Source organism: Erpetoichthys calabaricus, chromosome 11 (assembly GCF_900747795.2).
Source record: "Erpetoichthys calabaricus chromosome 11, fErpCal1.3, whole genome shotgun sequence".
Taxonomy (NCBI): Eukaryota; Metazoa; Chordata; class Cladistia; order Polypteriformes; family Polypteridae; genus Erpetoichthys; species Erpetoichthys calabaricus.
Genome location: NC_041404.2, coordinates 23,674,283 through 23,693,022, shown reverse-complemented (window position 1 = coordinate 23,693,022; position 18,740 = coordinate 23,674,283). Strand labels below are relative to the sequence as shown.

The 18,740-nt window shown below is 37.0% G+C and overlaps 1 protein-coding gene across 3 annotated transcripts in view; it reads right to left on the bottom strand.

Annotated features, from left to right (window-relative positions):
• The window catches only part of fnip1 (folliculin interacting protein 1), a 168,465-nt gene that overhangs the window by 50,373 nt on the left and 99,352 nt on the right, over positions 1-18,740 (bottom strand). For 2 of the 3 annotated variants that reach the window (XM_028812810.2, XM_051933461.1), the window contains exons 7-10: positions 17,303-17,386; positions 15,873-15,944; positions 14,556-14,691; positions 6,412-6,607 (exon numbers count right to left, since the gene is read on the bottom strand). In XM_028812810.2, coding sequence (XP_028668643.1) covers positions 6,412-6,607; positions 14,556-14,691; positions 15,873-15,944; positions 17,303-17,386 — 488 coding nt within the window. The remainder of the gene's footprint in view (positions 1-6,411; positions 6,608-14,555; positions 14,692-15,872; positions 15,945-17,302; positions 17,387-18,740) is intronic. The other variant, XM_028812811.2, reaches the window with a different exon arrangement.

Below are 18,740 nucleotides of genomic sequence, written 5' to 3'. Positions count from 1 at the left end.
AGTGTCACTCGGTCAACAGTATACATGCATCTCGTGCAAGACCCGAGGTTTACTCAGGCTGTAAAAGTGGCAACAGTGTTAGTGCCGAGCGTTACTCGGGTAATGGAATAGGCATGTCTTGTGTAAGTGTCAGGCCTGAGCGTTACACGGGCAACGGTGTAGATGCGATTTCTCCTAGCCTCATAATGTCGTCTTATAAGAAACGCCTCTCATCAGCAGTGATGATGAAGTGAATCTGTCTTCATACAGTGAAATTGAAATGGTCAGTAAAGCTGAATGTGATTCTGGGAATCCAAAAGTGACTATTTTTTTGAGAAAAAAAATGTAACATTAAGGAGGTTAAAGCAAAGGAATGAAAAGTGATCTCAGCAACACCAAAGGAATCCACTGGTGAGTTCAGTAACACCAGAATGCCTGGACAACCATGGAAGACAACTGTGTTAGATGATTGCAGAATTCTTTCCTTGGTGAAGAAAAACTAATTCACGACATTTGCCAAAAAGTCTACAATGGACAGAATACTTCACAAAACTAAATACAGATGGTTTACCACAGGGTGTAAACCATTGGTAATCCTCAAGCATGGTAAAGACAGATTAAACTTTGCCAGAAAATATTTTTAAAAAAACAATCCAGTTTTGGAAGTTTTCTTTGAACAAGATTAAGATCAATATGTACCAGAATGATGGACAGAGAAAAGTATGGAGAATGGAATGACAGCTCATGATCTGTAACATACCATATCATCTGTGAAGCAGGGTGGAAGCACTATTATGGCATGGGTGACTGCCAATGGAAGTGAGTGAATGGTGTTTATTGATGAGGTGACTGCTGACAAAAGCTGTGAGATGATTTCTGAAGTGTACAGGGATATATTATCTGCTCAGTTTCAGCCAAATGGTGCAAAACTGATAGGACAATGTTTCACAGTTCAAATGGACAATGAGCCACAACATACTGCGAAAGCAAGCCAAGTGCTTTTAAACAAAAAGTTGTGGAATATTCTTCAAAGGCCAAGTCAATCAACTGACCTCAACCCAACTGGACTCCCATTTCACTTGGTGAAGACAAAACTGAAGGCAGAAAGTCCAACGTACAAACAGCAACTGAAGACAGCTGCAGTAAAGTCCTGGCAAAGCATCACTAGGATGGAAACTCAGCACTTGGAGAAGGCCATGGGTTCCAGACTTCAAGAAATCATTGACTGCAAAGGATTTTCAACCAAGCACTGAATATGACCATTCTATTCTATTGTATCAAAATGGCTGTCATTCCTAAATGATTCATACTATATTTCTGTTACACCCTTTGAATTAATACTGAAAGCCTACACTTCAATCGTGTAATTATTTCTTCATTTCAAATCCACTGTGGTGACGTAGAGAGCCAAAATTATGAAAATTGTGTCACTGTCCAAATACTTATGGACCTGACTGCATATTCTTGAAGCACACAAATACTTGGAAGAAAGTCAGCTTGGATCAAATGCTTTATTATAAGGGCTTGGCATCACCATCAGTGTCAACTATTAACATCACATTCCCAAACCATCTTAATCTAACTGAGAGTGGCAAAGGATGATGCCTATCCTGAGAACAATGGGCACAAGACAGGAATTAGCCCTGGAAGGGTGCCAAGTCCATCACATGCCAAGAGCTAAACAGATTTTCACAAAGGTTTTCAATTACTACTTCTTAGTGCTTTAACCAAACCTGATCTCTTATAAATGAGTAAGAAGTTGTAAATAATACAATGTGAGCTACCACACTATATAATTTTTCTACTATCTTAACTTGCTTCTTTCCTTTAAAACACTCTTTAAAACACAATCCAGTATCTATGACAAAGCTAAAAACAAAATAAAATCATGGAACACATAGGCTTTTTTACTGTATATATGAGGCCATTTCAGAATGACATCTTTACTATAGAGGCCACTGCTGGCAATTCATTAATAATCCTCTCTAAATAATCTGTCACAAATCCTGCTGCCTTAGTATCCAGAGGAACTCCAGGGAGGAATCAATTAGAACCTTTGCCCAATAAGGAACTGTTATGCATGTCTGTCCTGACTTAGTTTGTTAAGTATTCTAAATTAAGAGAGTGCTGTCAATCTGTGCCATGTCAATACGTAAATGTGAAGACTACACCTCTTTTTTCTTACCACTTATGTAACAGCATCAGTATTTAAGTGCATGCCCTAACCTATTCTGAAAGAAGACATAAACTAAAGTGAAACTGTATCCATATTACACAAGCTCTAAGCAACTGTCTATGCAGAGAAAATTTCAAGTCTTAAAAATGACTTCAGGCTCTATAATTGTTACTATTATCATTGTCATGACCTTATACAAGGGCAACTTACTGCAAAATACACACATGTACAGTTGTATGGCTTATATTCCTACTTAAACTTAAAAATTCATGACAAATTTCTGAATGGAGCTTATTCTGAATTTTGGCTCCTGCCTTGGGCAAATGTACTCTTGAAGCGTTTTTATCAATGGAATTAAGCACACTTAAATTTTATACTTGTTTTCCTCCTTAGCTGAGAATGGAAAAAATGCTTTGGTTTGTCTCTACTGGCAGAACTACTAAGTCAGCCCCCCAACTAAGAAGAGTTTGGCTATGTTGTCCGTTTATTGTATGTCAAGAAGATAAGAAATTGCCTGAAAAGTCCTACAAAGGCTAGTTAGTGGTGAGGGATGCAAGGATATCCAGGGAAGGACTGCCCCTGAAAATGTGATTCTGAAGACTGGTTAAAAGTAACTCCAGGGGTAAGAGATGCCTTATGAAAAAAGACAAATTGAGTTAAGTTGAAAAAAGAGCTAAGCCAAGCATTCACCTGGAGGTGCCAATTCAAGAGTAAGGGATTACTTTGTAGTGCACGAGAGGTGGGCAATTGATTTGCTACTCCATCTTATGGGTGTGGTGAAAAATATTTGGGAATCCCCTGAAAGTCAAAATTGCCAGGAAGTTTGAAAAAACATTTAAAATATGTCACAATGCTATAAAGTACTCGGTGCCCATAACAGAGTTTGCAAGAAAATATTGCAGCAGAGTGCAGAAAACTCTTTACAGGCAGGACTGGAGGCCAGCTATCTACAGTATATATGCTTCACAGGCAGGACATGATAAGATGAGGAACGGGCATCACGCTGGGCAAGACTAAATGTCTGAGTAGCAGCAGTCCACTAGCAAGAAAGGAGAGCACATCCTTCTAAATAAGAGGGTTCAAAATAGTGAGGGAAGCATTTTCTTAAGAAACAAACAAATTAGAACCCCACACAGAGACATCATCCGATGATGAAGAGTTCAATGGTGACTGCCAATGCCATTATACCAATAGTGCTCATTTTGGGAACAATTTTAAGCCTGTGGTGTCTTGTTCCCAGTTTATATCAGTTTTGGGGCCTTGACCTGTAAAATGGGTAACTGAAATCATCAGTCACATTAGGCTTGCTGTATATTGTTAAATAAACAAGTCAGTTATCAGGATGAACCTGTGGCAGTAATAGAGAGAGGACTTCAATTCCCAACAGTCAGCAGGAGTGCACAGGGGTATATGTGAGATCGAGATGCACTTTAAAGGGAGTTGGCTTACAGAGGGAAAACAGTCGGAGCAGAGCTACAGTGGTCCTTGACAGACACCATCTAAATGCGCATGTGTCATGAAGAGAGGCATTTCTATGTGTTGCTAGTGTGATTTTTTTGTTTTGAAGACTGTATATTCATGGATAATGTGATTTGACTATTTACAGTAACATTCTTTTTATTACTGATAATATTCTCGATATCTAATTTATTCTATACTTCATTGATTTCACTGTTCCTCCAACTGGTCAGCTCCCCACCCAAAATTAACACAGGATATTTCTCAGACTGTATATATCTATCTTAGACATTATTTTTATAAAAACACATTATTACTTGTATCTATATCTCACCTGGAATAGGAATAAAAAGAGGCCACAAGAATGCCCTCTGATGCAAGAATTAATCACTCAAATCTGTTTATTAGGGGAACCCCTGGAGCCAAATCCTATCCCACAGCACAGGGCATGATGCACAAATTAACCTCTTAATTGGGCCCCCTTACACACACAATCCCATTCATAGATAGTGGTACAATTTCAGACGTGGAAGTAAACTGCAGAGCTCAATGAAAATGCAGGTAGGTGCAGAGAGAATGTGCAAACTTCACACCAACAATGTGTGGGTTAGAAATCAAGTTTTTGGATGTGTAAGGCAAAACGTTTAACCACTGAAACAGGTACATAATGTAAACACATACACATAACCTGTATGATATATTTAAATTGCCTTTTAAGTTATAATAACTTTGTGCAAGGACTTGTGAAATGTAGTATTTCTTCACAATAATGATGCCAGTCCACATGAATGGTTACACAAGGTGTCCAAGGTTTTATCGCTTTTAATAGTTTCACGAAATTCTTCTAGAAAAGAAAAAAAAATTATGACCCAGGGCAGAAAGATTACAACAAAGGAGAAAAAAAACACATACACACAAAAAAATAACAACACAAAAGCTATTTTCTGTGCTAGTTTTTTCTAATATAAACCTGCAATGACAAAAGGAGATCCTATCATGAGCCAATGTGGCTTAAAATGGTCTTCCAGGGGCATTAAGCCCTCTAACTGTACGAAATGACCAGCCTGGAGAGAAATTCACTGCGTCATAAATATTCATGAGCTGCCAAGTCATTGAGAGACTCGTAAAGGAAATACTGTGGTCCTGCTGAATGCAGCAGAAACCTGGCCGCCTAGCAATTCTTTAGGCCAGGTCATACAGTATCTAATGCTGTACATAAAAGAAAGGCATAAGGGATGTAAAGAAACCAGAACCAATAAGAAGGCTACACAACTCCAAAATGTGGTGTGAGTTGCTGCTCTCTAACAATGTTAAGTGTTAATCAGAATGAAAGCAGGTAGAAGGCAGGGAAGTAGTGGGCTTTACAACCCAATTACTAAACTAGGCATCACATAACAGACCAACTGATCTGCTGAACATGGTCCTTCTCGTTGGTAGCATTTTGCCATGCTCAGCTATAAAACACATGGTACTCTGACTTGATGCTTATTCAATACAGGGTATTATATTTAAATCAAAACTTTGTCACTTCTTGTTCCTTGACAGTAGAGTGTTGTTTCATTTTTAATCAAGAGTAGTTTTTTTGTCTTGGGTTCTCAACTACTCTTTTATCTCTATTCAATATATATTTGAGCTGGGTCCTAACTGCCTCATTAAAATAATGCTAAATGAAGCCATCACTGACCCAGATATCAAGTTTAACAATGAGATGCTTGCAAAGTAAATAACGTCCCAATTGGAGATGAAAAATGAACTGTAATGAAAAAGATTTAGGGATGAAACTTGCTGAAACTGACGAACTATACCAAGTTAAGGCCCAGTTGCTCATTATACTTCACAACAGCAAGGTGATGCTTTTGGGTGAAAAACATACTATATAGACATGTAAGCATTGAGAAATTGTAAAGAACTCGCACCAACTCACCATTTTTTGTTAAAGCATTTTCAAAAACAGTTCATGCTATGATAACTCTGATTAAATGAAAAAAAAAGCACTGAATGTAGAACATTGGCTGACTTGACTTTGATACACCAGTTAAAAGAAAATCAGAATTACTTGTAGTAATTAACTAATTATTTTGGAAAACACATTTTTCTATAAGAAAGAAAATGAAACTCTATGTACTGTAGACATCCATCTATTGACCTTCATGTTAGCAACAATGTAAAGTTGAGCCCAGATCTAGTAGGGAGTAGACAGGTATATAGAAAGCAGTACTACAGGCTTCAGAAAAATACAAATATTCAAGAAAAAAGCAAACTGATATGTCATACAAACATGTAGAAAAACAAGACTTTTGTCAATCATCTGAACTAACCAAATCAATTTTTTACAGGGTCCACCAAGAAAATCCATTCAGCTTCAAAGAAAATTGGGGTAGAAGGGAGTAAGTATAATCTTAAAGTACAAAGAAATAAGGAACAATCTCACCCAGGCCATGGAGCTTAATCCCCAAAGTAGACACAAACAGAATCACTCACATGAGTGTCTACAATGAGCCCAATAAAAATAAATGAGAGGAAATCTGAATATGCAATTACACACATTATAAAAACTACCAAAAGTCTGAAATCAAACTTGAGTCTGTAATGAAACAAAGCAAACTACCATAATACCTTCTGACAAAGTGAAAGTAATCCTGTCATTATCTCTCTGTATCTTACTGCAAAGGAGACAGAGATACACAGACAAGATGTAAAATGATGGCCCAGTTACAAGGTTATCTTTAAAAACTGCATTTAAGCAAATTCAAAACTTTAGTAAGGAAGCAGAATACTATAATAAAAATGATAACTACCTGTTCAATTGCACTTTTAAGTTTGTTCATGTGGCTTTCAAACAGAGGGAAGTGGGAGAAGAAGAATTCATGAAATTTCTCCTCCTCATCCTGCGACAGAAGAAATATGACGCCAATGGCAATCTTCTTTTTTCTCATCACTCCAAGACTGGCGCCGCTACTCTCATCCGACATGTTAAAACTTTCTTCTACAGAACTGTGAAGTACATTTTCCAACTGTTTATTTACTGACGGGTTTATCTACCATAAACTTTGTAAAATAAGTATAATCAGCCATAAAACATTAAAAATATTACAACACTTGAATACCCAATAGTCATAAGTGTTAGGACTGTTAAACTGATAATCACATACTGTAAATGCAAGTAAATTCAAATGGAAAGGAAAATGCATTTATTTTATACATGGCCTAAAATATAACAATTTAAATATATATATATATATATATATATATATATATATATATATATATTTATATCTGTCAATTAATACCTGGGCTGTAAACTACAGTGGTGTGAAAAACTATTTGCCCCCTTCCTGATTTCTTATTCTTTTGCATGTTTGTCACACAAAATGTTTCTGATCATCAAACACATTTAACCATTAGTCAAATATAACACAAGTAAACACAAAATGCAGTTTTTAAATGATGGTTTTTATTATTTAGGGAGAAAAAAAATCCAAACCTACATGGCCCTGTGTGAAAAAGTAATTGCCCCCTTGTTAAAAAATAACCTAACTGTGGTGTATCACACCTGAGTTCAATTTCCGTAGCCACCCCCAGGCCTGATTACTGCCACACCTGTTTCAATCAAGAAATCACTTAAATAGCAGCTGCCTGACACAAAGAAGTAGACCAAAAGCACCTCAAAAGCTAGACATCATGTAAGATCCAAAGAAATTCAGGAACAAATGAGAACAGAAGTAATTGAGATCTATCAGTCTGGTAAAGGTTATAAAGCCATTTCTAAAGCTTTGGGACTCCAGCGAACCACAGTGACAGCCATTATCCACAAATGGCAAAAACATGGAACAGTGGTGAACCTTCCCAGGAGTGGCCGGCCGACCAAAATTACCCCAAGAGCACAGAGACGACTCATCCGAGAGGTCACAAAAGACCCCAGGACAACGTCTAAAGAACTGCAGGCCTCACTTGCCTCAATTAAGGTCAGTGTTCACGACTCCACCATAAGAAAGAGACTGGGCAAAAACGGCCTGCATGGCAGATTTCCAAGACGCAAACCACTGTTAAGCAAAAAGAACATTAGGGCTCGTCTCAATTTTGCTAAGAAACATCTCAATGATTGCCAAGACTTTTGGGAAAATACCTTGTGGACTGATGAGTCAAAAGTTGAACTTTTTGGAAGGCAAATGTCCCGTTACATCTGGCGTAAAAGGAACACAGCATTTCAGAAAAAGAACATCATACCAACAGTAAAATATGGTGGTGGTAGTGTGATGGTCTGGGGTTGTTTTGCTGCTTCAGGACCTGGAAGGCTTGCTGTGATAGATGGAACCATGAATTCTACTGTCTACCAAAAAATCCTGAAGAAGAATGTCCGGCCATCTGTTCGTCAACTCAAGCTGAAGCGATCTTGGGTGCTGCAACAGGACAATGACCCAAAACACACCAGCAAATCCACCTCTGAATGGCTGAAGAAAAACAAAATGAAGACTTTGGAGTGGCCTAGTCAAAGTCCTGACCTGAATCCAACTGAGATGCTATGGCATGACCTTAAAAAGGCGGTTCATGCTAGAAAACCCTCAAATAAAGCTGAATTACAACAATTTTGCAAAGATGAGTGGGCCAAAATTCCTCCAGAGCGCTGTAAAAGACTCATTGCAAGTTATCGCAAACGCTTGATTGCAGTTAGTGCTGCTAAGGGTGGCCCAACCAGTTATTAGGTTCAGGGGGCAATTACTTTTTCACACAGGGCCATGTAGGTTTGGATTTTTTTTTCTCCCTAAATAATAAAAAACACCATTTACAAACTGCATTTTGTGTTTACTTGTGTTATATTTGACTAATGGTTAAATGTGTTTGATGATCAGAAACATTTTGTGTGACAAACATGCAAAAGAATAAGAAATCAGGAAGGGGGCAAATAGTTTTTCACACCACTGCATTTTAACTGAATACCACTCATATATTCTCTACTTTTACATACAGTTGTATGTTTGTATTGTTTTTCTTTGTACTTTTCTATAGTTTATGCTGGGAAAAATTGCAATCTCTCTAATATGAAGAAGAACTTCCAATGTACAACTAAAACATGGCAATTGAAGTACCCAACATTGTAAACTAAAAGCAGACCAATAAAGACATACTGTATATCACAATGGGCTGAGTTTAAAGATTATTCTATCAGGCTTACAAAGACAATGGCTAAGTATAACATAATTATTAGCACAGTCACATACTTTTCTTAGTTTGTTTATTTGCTGTTCAATGACAAGCACTATGGGAAAATATGAATTCTTGAACAGACTGAATACAGTGAAATACTCACAGCAGGCAACTTTTCTGAGATTGCTAATTAGTTTATACAGTGGTGTGAAAAACTATTTGCCCCCTTCCTGATTTCTTATTCTTTTGCATGTTTGTCACACAAAATGTTTCTGATCATCAAACACATTTAACCATTAGTCAAATATAACACAAGTAAACACAAAATGCAGTTTGTAAATGGTGGTTTTTATTATTTAGGGAGAAAAAAAAATCCAAACCTACATGGCCCTGTGTGAAAAAGTAATTGCCCCCTGAACCTAATAACTGGTTGGGCCACCCTTAGCAGCAATAACTGCAATCAAGCGTTTGTGATAACTTGCAATGAGTCTTTTACAGCGCTCTGGAGGAATTTTGGCCCACTCATCTTTGCAAAATTGTTGTAATTCAGCTTTATTTGAGGGTTTTCTAGCATGAACCGCCTTTTTAAGGTCATGCCATGGCATCTCAATTGGATTCAGGTCAGGACTTTGACTAGGCCACTCCAAAGTCTTCATTTTGTTTTTCTTCAGCCATTCAGAGGTGGATTTGCTGGTGTGTTTTGGGTCATTGTCCTGTTGCAGCACCCAAGATCGCTTCAGCTTGAGTTGACGAACAGATGGCCGGACATTCTCCGTCAGGATTTTTTGGTAGACAGTAGAATTCATGGTTCCATCTATCACAGCAAGCCTTCCAGGTCCTGAAGCAGCAAAACAACCCCAGACCATCACACTACCACCACCATATTTTACTGTTGGCATGATGTTCTTTTTCTGAAATGCTGTGTTCCTTTTATGCCAGATGTAACGGGACATTTGCCTTCCAAAAAAAGTTCAACTTTTGTCTCATCAGTCCACAAGGTATTTTCCCAAAAGTCTTGGCAATCATTGAGATGTTTCTTAGCAAAATTGAGACGAGCCCTAATGTTCTTTTTGCTTAACAGTGGTTTGCGTCTTGGAAATCTGCCATGCAGGCCGTTTTTGCCCAGTCTCTTTCTTATGGTGGAGTCGTGAACACTGACCTTAATTGAGGCAAGTGAGGCCTGCAGTTCTTTAGACGTTGTCCAGGGGTCTTTTGTGACCTCTCGGATGAGTCGTCTCTGCACTCTTGGGGTAATTTTGGTCAGCCGGCCACTCCTGGGAAGGTTCACCACTGTTCCATGTTTTTGCCATTTGTGGATAATGGCTCTCACTGTGGTTCGCTGGAGTCCCAAAGCTTTAGAAATGGCTTTATAACCTTTACCAGACTGATAGATCTCAATTACTTCTGTTCTCATTTGTTCCTGAATTTCTTTGGATCTTGGCATGATGTCTAGCTTTTGAGGTGCTTTTGGTCTACTTCTCTGTGTCAGGCAGCTCCTATTTAAGTGATTTCTTGATTGAAACAGGTGTGGCAGTAATCAGGCCTGGGGGTGGCTACGGAAATTGAACTCAGGTGTGATACACCACAGTTAGGTTATTTTTTAACAAGGGGGCAATTACTTTTTCACACAGGGCCATGTAGGTTTGGATTTTTTTTCTCCCTAAATAATAAAAACCATCATTTAAAAACTGCATTTTGTGTTTACTTGTGTTATATTTGACTAATGGTTAAATGTGTTTGATGATCAGAAACATTTTGTGTGACAAACATGCAAAAGAATAAGAAATCAGGAAGGGGGCAAATAGTTTTTCACACCACTGTATGTGTCCCTGCCTTGGTAAGTTAAAAGGGGAGGGGGGGTACTAGTAAATAACTGGTGAGTTGTGACAGCTTTTGTTCATAATTTGACCTTCTGCCTGCATGATAACAAACACCTGACTTGAGATTTACTTCATTACAGTACCAAATTTCGATATTTGATCATTACTCAGAATTGCTTTAACCTTCTAATGTAAATCATTTATAGAAAAATATCAAGGAACTGTTTAATTTACAGCTGAGTACCAGCAGTCATGAGGTGCAAGGCAGGACAACACCCAGACAAAGTGCCAATCCATTATAACAACACATGAGTACGTACATGTGTACACACACGCAAACACACACGTCAGTTTCACAAAGCCCAATCACTTAACCTGCATGTCTTTGGACTGTGGGATGAAACCATACTACCTGGAGAAGTGAACCCTAGTTTCCTTATTGAGCAGCAGAAACACTACTATTGCACCATCATACTGTCTGTAATACTGTAGGGCATTTGAAGCTCATTTTTTTCTTGCACTTAACTCTTCAGAGTAACTTTCATGTGTGATAGTACACTTTGGTATATTCTTTCAGCCAATAAGGATTTCTCACACCACATACCAAGGGAGTGTGACTTTGTCACAATTGTAATAACATTTGTATACACCTGTGCTGTAACTTAAGCATGCAGTCATCTTCACCTTTAAAAATATAATTTTACTTTAATACTGTACTTTAATATATATTGTAAATATTTACATGTAATAGGGCTGACAAATTAGCTACTAACTCAGATTGGAAAGTTTATTTTAAAAATAAGTTTAGGTTTACATATATTCAAATGTACAGTAATTATTCAGATTGTTACATAAGATATTATAAGATATTTAACTAGCAGTGATACTATTAGTATGCTCATTTTAATAAAACAGACCTGCCAAGTTGCCACTTCAAAATGTACCCCTCCACAATGGTGAATTTCACAGGCACACATAAGTAAGAGAGGAGACAGGCAAATTTCACACTGCCTACAAGTAATGCACATAACAAAAAACAAGCAAAGCCACTCATGATGGCTTAAACACATTAAATGCAGTCATTAATTCATTTTATTTTGCTTCCAGCTATGCCTCTCTATGCTGCATGAGGCCAGAATATATAATACATCTGTCAGTCTGACTTTTACTGTACATAAAATGAAGCATTGTCAGTCTTTACATGTTTCACAAATAAAAGAACTTAATGTACTAAATATCAAAGATTAGTGAGCATCTACTCATTATCTAGTATAGTGTAATTATTCAGTATACATTAAATGCTGTAAATGGATTCTAGGTAGGGACCAGCATTGCATGCCACAGTGGGCCACCACGATAAATTAACACTAGAATTACCAGAGCCTACAAAAAAAACTCGTAGATCCGTCCCACCTTAAATCGCTTCTTAAATCCGTTCGCACCTCTCCTCCATCGTCTTTTGTCTTCTAAATGTGCAGATAAAGACAAGCTGCAAACAGCCAACTATTCCATCCCCCCACCGACTTAGAACGTGCACAAACCTCTCCCAGCTCATGCCTTGATGGATTATCTGGGAGTGAAGTGGAGTTTTAGAGTGGAACTAATAGATCGTTATTTGGAACACACACATTTCATGTGTGTTCCGTTTCTACAGTAATCTGTGTAAACACATTTTTAAAACAAACATTTTTCATATTCTAGTAGTAAATGACAAAATGTAGGCATAAACTATATAATTTATGAAGCCTGAAGTCCAAATCAGTCACTCCTAGATAATCAAACAAGGCATGAGCTGGGAAAACTTAGTGAACATTTTGCGATGGTGGGGGATGGAATAGCCGGCTTTTTGCTGCTCGTCTTAATCAGCACATTTAGAAGACAAAAGAGAGGTGCGAACGGTTTTAAGGTGGGCCGGATCTACGAGTTTATTCGTAGACTCTGGTAATTCTAGTGTTAAACAATAGCGGGGGGAAAATCCTGTTTAGATAAATCTGAGGTGGCAGCAATTTATCTGTTTTCCTTTATTTTGTACTCTGTGTCACTCTTTATGTTTATCTCTGCCTTGTGTGTTTTTATTATAAACATACCTTCTTTGTATTTCTTTAGTCTTCATAGCAAAATTTCAGGTTTACGAGTAGCTCGAGAGTGACTCCAACTGCCCACAATGCATTGTATTATAAGTACAGCAAATTAGGCTAAAGTTAATTTTTATGGGTAGATGAGAGTTAACAGTTAGAAAAACAATGTAGTCACTGATCAGTTGATACAGAGAGTGAAACCTGACTTAATACTTTGAAGTGCATTATGTCACTTCAATGCCACAAGTAGATGCAGACAGTCAAGGAATAATGTGTGGTTATAAACTAATTTGAACTTTTAAATGTGCTTTATACTTTTCTTCTGTTGCATAGATCTAACAGAGGTGACAAAAATCGTTGATGAATGCAAAATGTGCCACCCCAGCAGGTAATTACATGGTAAACAGTAGTAAATGCTCCTTTAACACAGAAACCTACAGCAAAAATAGTTTGAAAATGAGCATTGGCTGTGGTAGCTAAGATGAGCACTGCTGATGCTGAAATGTGCCTTAAAAACTACAATTGTAAGCCATTAAAATCATAAAAGTCAAACTAGACATACACTATCAGTCAAAACATGGTCATGTTTTACAGATAAACTGATTCTTTGATTACCAATGTATCATTATATTGATTTAAAACAAAGCCAAGACATTCCTAGTGTTGCTAATGGCTACTACTGCTTGAAATGACAGATTTTTAAATTATTCACATATGACTGCAAGGCCCCATTTTTAGCAGCCATTCCCTCAGTGTCCTAATGGCTTCTTACTTAATTAGTAATTTTTTGTTATTAGAGAAACCTTTCTAGTTTGATTAGCACCGCTGAAACCTGGCATTCTGTTCACTTGGGTTGCAAGGTTCTGGCATTCTTAAAGTTCAGTTCTGGTTCACAAATTGGCAAAATGAAACAACTTTCTCAAGACACATATCAGTCTATTGTTTTTTTTTTGTTTTGTTTATTTTTCACAATGAAGTTTATTCTGTGTGACAGATTGCCAAGTAACTGGAGATTTCATGCAAAGGTGTCTGATACTGTCTTTGGAGAAAAGGGCAAACTGGATCTGACCAGGACAGAAGAAGACCCAGATGCACAACTGGATAAGAGGATAAGGACATCAGATTCTGTAGTGTGAGAAACAAACGCCATACAGGTCGTCAGTTGGCTCCTTCATTAAATACACACCAAATGCCAGTGTCATCTGCAACAATGATTCTGGGAAACATTGGACTGGCAGTGTATATGAGTATATTAGTCATTTACCATGGTCCTTAAAAAAAAAAAAAAAAGGCCACGAGTCAACATCTGCCACTGAAATGATATTTAGCAGACAACTGCAACAAAGTAGGTGCCATAGGTCCAAAAATACAGAAACTGGAAAACATGTTAGCGTGCAAAAGAGATATTTTAAAATTATGGACCCATGCCGCCTTTTACCTATAATTACAAATCAGAAGGAACGTAGTAGGGTAGTGTTTGAAGGGGTGCATTTTTAAGAAGCAGAAGACTGACTGTTTCATTAATGCCAATACCACATAACCACTTAAAAAAAATCAAAAGCTGGTCTTGGAAGAGATTTGTAAAAAAAATACTGTGTGTCACGTGTGTTCTTCTAGCTTTATTTGCCAGTTTTTGCCTTCACTTTTTCTTTTCTTTTTTTAATAAATTCAAATTGCATTCAACTACTGAAATTCAACCCAACAATCTGACAGCACTAATACAAACAAAACAGTATGATGTATAAAAAAAAAATTTTTAAAAAACACACACACAAAATTACAAAATGGTTGGAACTTTTAGTGGATTCTCAGAATATATTCCAAGTACAACCAACAAGAATCTCAGGTAAAAAAAACTTTGCCTAGGAAATAAGTCTCTTGTGAAAATAATGTACTTACCATCTTGGAAAAACACCATTTTCAAGACTGGTCGTCTGACTACGGAGCCAACGCCGCTGGTAACTGCTTGCACAGCTGCTTGTTAGGGATGAGCCAGGAGAGTGGAATGGAGTAACCAACAAACTACTGAGAGAGGCTGAAAAAATGTCACATATAATTAAGTTAATCATTGGAAAACAAGTTCCTCAACAGACCAGCTACACTTCAGTGAGGACAGAATGCCAAAGGTAGGGTGAGAACCACTGCTGCCTTGATACATAGCCAAGTTAAATGCATGGGTAACATTTATACACATAACTGGCCAATGGGTAAACAATATTAATCTAAAAAGATGAATAAAAATATACTTAGGACTTCAAATGGAAAAGTCATTCTCCACTTCCACCTTTAGACAGCTTTAGAAAATAAAACAAATATCTTCATGCATTCAATGTACTAAATGGAATGAGAGCTGTTTTCCTAAGTAGCTGGCACAAACATCAATGTGCTGCATCAATGTGAAGAACTTTATGTCGCCTACCAGATTTCATTTTCTATATATATTTGCTCACATACAACAGAATCTAATATGTACACTGCAACTGGCATCAGATCATCTTGCATGCTCAGATCATCTCCAAGCCTGACAAGAGTTTTAAGCATACCAATCAACTTTTCCTTCTCTGGTATGCCTTCGACGCAAGGTAAGCTGTGCAACAGAACTCACGACACAAGTGCTTAGAATATCTTACATCCTCTTTCCACATAAGCTATCCACAGATATTTCCACTGAATTTATTTTGCCTACTAAACAATTTGGGTAATTCTATGACATGTGCAGTTTGATGACCTAACAGAGTAAACACAATTACTCAAATAGAGCATGACCTTCACAAATTATGTTCCTTCCACATGAATCCATGCATGTCTAGAGCAAGGGAAGTACGTCATTCAATCACTTTTGACCCCTGAAGCATTTTCAGTAGCGTATACAGTATCTCAACACTCCTTCCAAAGCACATTTAAGTCAGTGCAAATTAACAAATCACCACACTGCAGGCTGAAGTGCCACTGCTCAACCACTTTGTGGCCCTGGCCAGGTAAGCTAACCTTTCAAACTGTGAAAAACTGGTTCATGGGTGATTTATTGTAAATTATTTTGGATAAAACTACTACAAAAGGTTAATTACATGTATTTAAATAAAAAGGCTCTGTTGATTATAATGTAATTATCAAGATAATTGCAGCTAAAAACTTTGAAATTGCAGACAGTCTGTTAACTCAACTCAGTTTTACAAGAAATTTTTTTTAAATTCCAGCTCCAAACTGCTCCATTACCCGATCGAGCTATTCCACCTTCTCGTTCTTCATGCTGTCCCCTTCCAGGCATGTCCATAGGATTGCTGTGACCTGCAAAAATGCATATTACAGCTTTTAAAATATAGTGTTAAAATGAAATGTGAAAGTAATAGTTCATTTAAAAAGGAAACAACATCACCCACCACCAGTCGCTTTAATCCAAAAAATGTATAAAATTGCTAGAGAAGATTTAAAACTCTGTATAATTGCTTTAGGTTAAATTGGGTTTTATCCTACAATAACCATTTCAGCAGAATTTCCTAAAAGTGTATGTTTGGTGGAGTCAAACTATTGTGAATGATTCTTACCATCTTAATAGCTTAACCATTTAAAATAGCTGAAAATTTAAAAATTAATACACATAAGTACTGTTAAGCTTTTGGTTTCAAGGAAACTTTACAGTGGCTATATAAATGTATCCTTTAAATATAAATATGCTATGACGCTGTTTAATTATTGTGTATTGAGTAATTAATACACTCTGTAATGATCTGCCAGCAAATGTGAGTGATTGCCCATTGTTTGCAGAATTAAAAATAACACTGAACCATTACTTTTAAAATGGCCAGTCGCTGCTAGAGCTGGTGGAATGATGCATAATTAAAACTTGCAGCCTGCATTTTTGTAAATCTAGTAATATACACCTTGGTATTACTGTATATCTTCTGGCTTTGAGCTTTTTTTTTTTTTTTTTTTTTTTTTAACATGTCCTAATTATTTGACATGGCTAAACAACAAACTGGAGAAGAGCCTTCAGAGACTGTGCACACATTATCACAGCAGTCTTACCTATGAGTTGTTGAAAAACCAAGGGAAAGACCGGGTGCCTGACTTTCCCAGGTCCATGGGTCCCAAGATTCACTTTGCATTATTTGCCTACGTGACTTAATGCTCTTGCCATGTATGTTGTATTGTATGTTTCTAATTTAATTGAATTTCTAAACTATTTGATGTGTTTAATTTGTTGGTGACATATTCAATGGTATATAAAAATAATTTTTAAAACTCTTCACTATACATTATCACAAAACAACACTCTTAAAATTCACAACACTTTCCAGTGAGGTTAAAGGCAGGTGCTTTATTAGACTACAGTGTTCACCACAGGGCTTGGAGTATATTGCAACAGAGGCAGCCAGTGGATGCTCAGAAATGATGCTTGCAACCACATGCATTTCTATGTTTGCTTTAAAAATATAAACCAAAGAATAACAGTTAACCTTCACCCTGTAAAAGACAGTTAGGTGTTTTAAAGGCAGAAAAAAGAAAAGATGCAGATATGAGAACATAGCAAGAAAGAAGCAATATAACACACTACAACAGAAGCTTTCTAAGGGCCGACTCTCAAGGCACTACACAAGCACAGCACACCAAAAACACTCTAAGAGTCACACAGCTGGATTGCAAACCTGAAAAGAAAGAGGCACTCTTGATCAAACGGAGCGGGCCTTGCTCAGAAAACGCCCGCCTTGGGCTGCAAAGCTGAGAGAAACCTACATTGCAAAATAATGAAACAAAACAAAAAAGAAAAAGAAAAAAAAAACAACATAATATAAACATAAAACCAGGTTAGTAAAGCAAGACAGGTCAGAGGCACACAACAATAAACTTACACACCAAAGCAAATAATATAAAAGAAACAGAAGCAGTCTGTGGCAAGTTTCACCCTTTCTCATTTAAAAGAGATTGGTAACACATTTCATATGCCTTTTATGTCTACCTTGGTTAGTTACTGTTCTTACAAAGTACCGTACCTGAAAGCATTAAACTTGTTCTCACAATAGAGGTTTTTTCTTATTTCCACTTATGTACATTCTGACATACTAAGCAATACCAGAAAAAAGCCAGCCTGAAAACAAGATATTAAGGAATATGAACTTTGTTTACAGTGGCAAGAAAATGTATTTAGAAATAACTGCATTTATATATAAATGTGTCTTAAAATATGGTCTGATCTTCTTATAGGTTACAATAATCACCAAGCACAGTCTGGATTAACTAATAACAATAATAATTGTATTTGTCTTGTACATATTGAATGCATCCTTCGAACATTTACAGTGTAGGCTGGAAAGTCTGTGAACCCCTAGGCCAGGGGTCTGCAACCTTCACTATGAAAAGAGCCATTTTGCTCCCTCTTCCTCCAAAGAAAAATAGTCTGGAGCCGCAAAACATAACACAGCTTATAAACTTTTAAAAGTTTTAATCTTTTTTTAGATTTTACATGTTACAACCACGGAATACAACAAACAGAAGTGCAGTGTGCATGTGTAGGCCTACTTTGAAATAAATGTAACTGAACTCTGCAGGCCTATTTGAGTCCTTCCTCTACCTGTATAAAATTAAAATAAAAACTAGCCCACTTTAATATAAATAAAACATTTAGCTGTAGCTTAGCAGCTTTAAAAAAGTAAACATAAAATTCCATTTCAGTGTGCTCTCATCCTCTTCAGGTTTCCCTCTCAGCCAGCAATCAACTGAAGCACCTGAACATACAAAAAAACCTACATCAGCTCCGGGTCTGAAATAAATGTGTGTTTTTTTTTTTTTTTTTAAATATTAGCCTATTAAATGCTATTGTTCTCACCTGTTTAATGTGACTTCTGTTTCTGAAGTTCGCTGCAGATCATCTCTAGCACTTTGAGCTACTTTTTGTATGAAAATGTGCTATATAAATAAATGTTGTTGTTGTTGTTCTATGTCGGGGCTATACGATGTGACTTTGACCTTCACACAGGACTGCAGGCTCATGTGTGAGGTGGGAGAGATATTTGGACTTTATGAAGTTCATTCTTGAGAAAACTTGCTCACATAAGTATGTTGAGCCAAAGATGGACAGGACTCCAA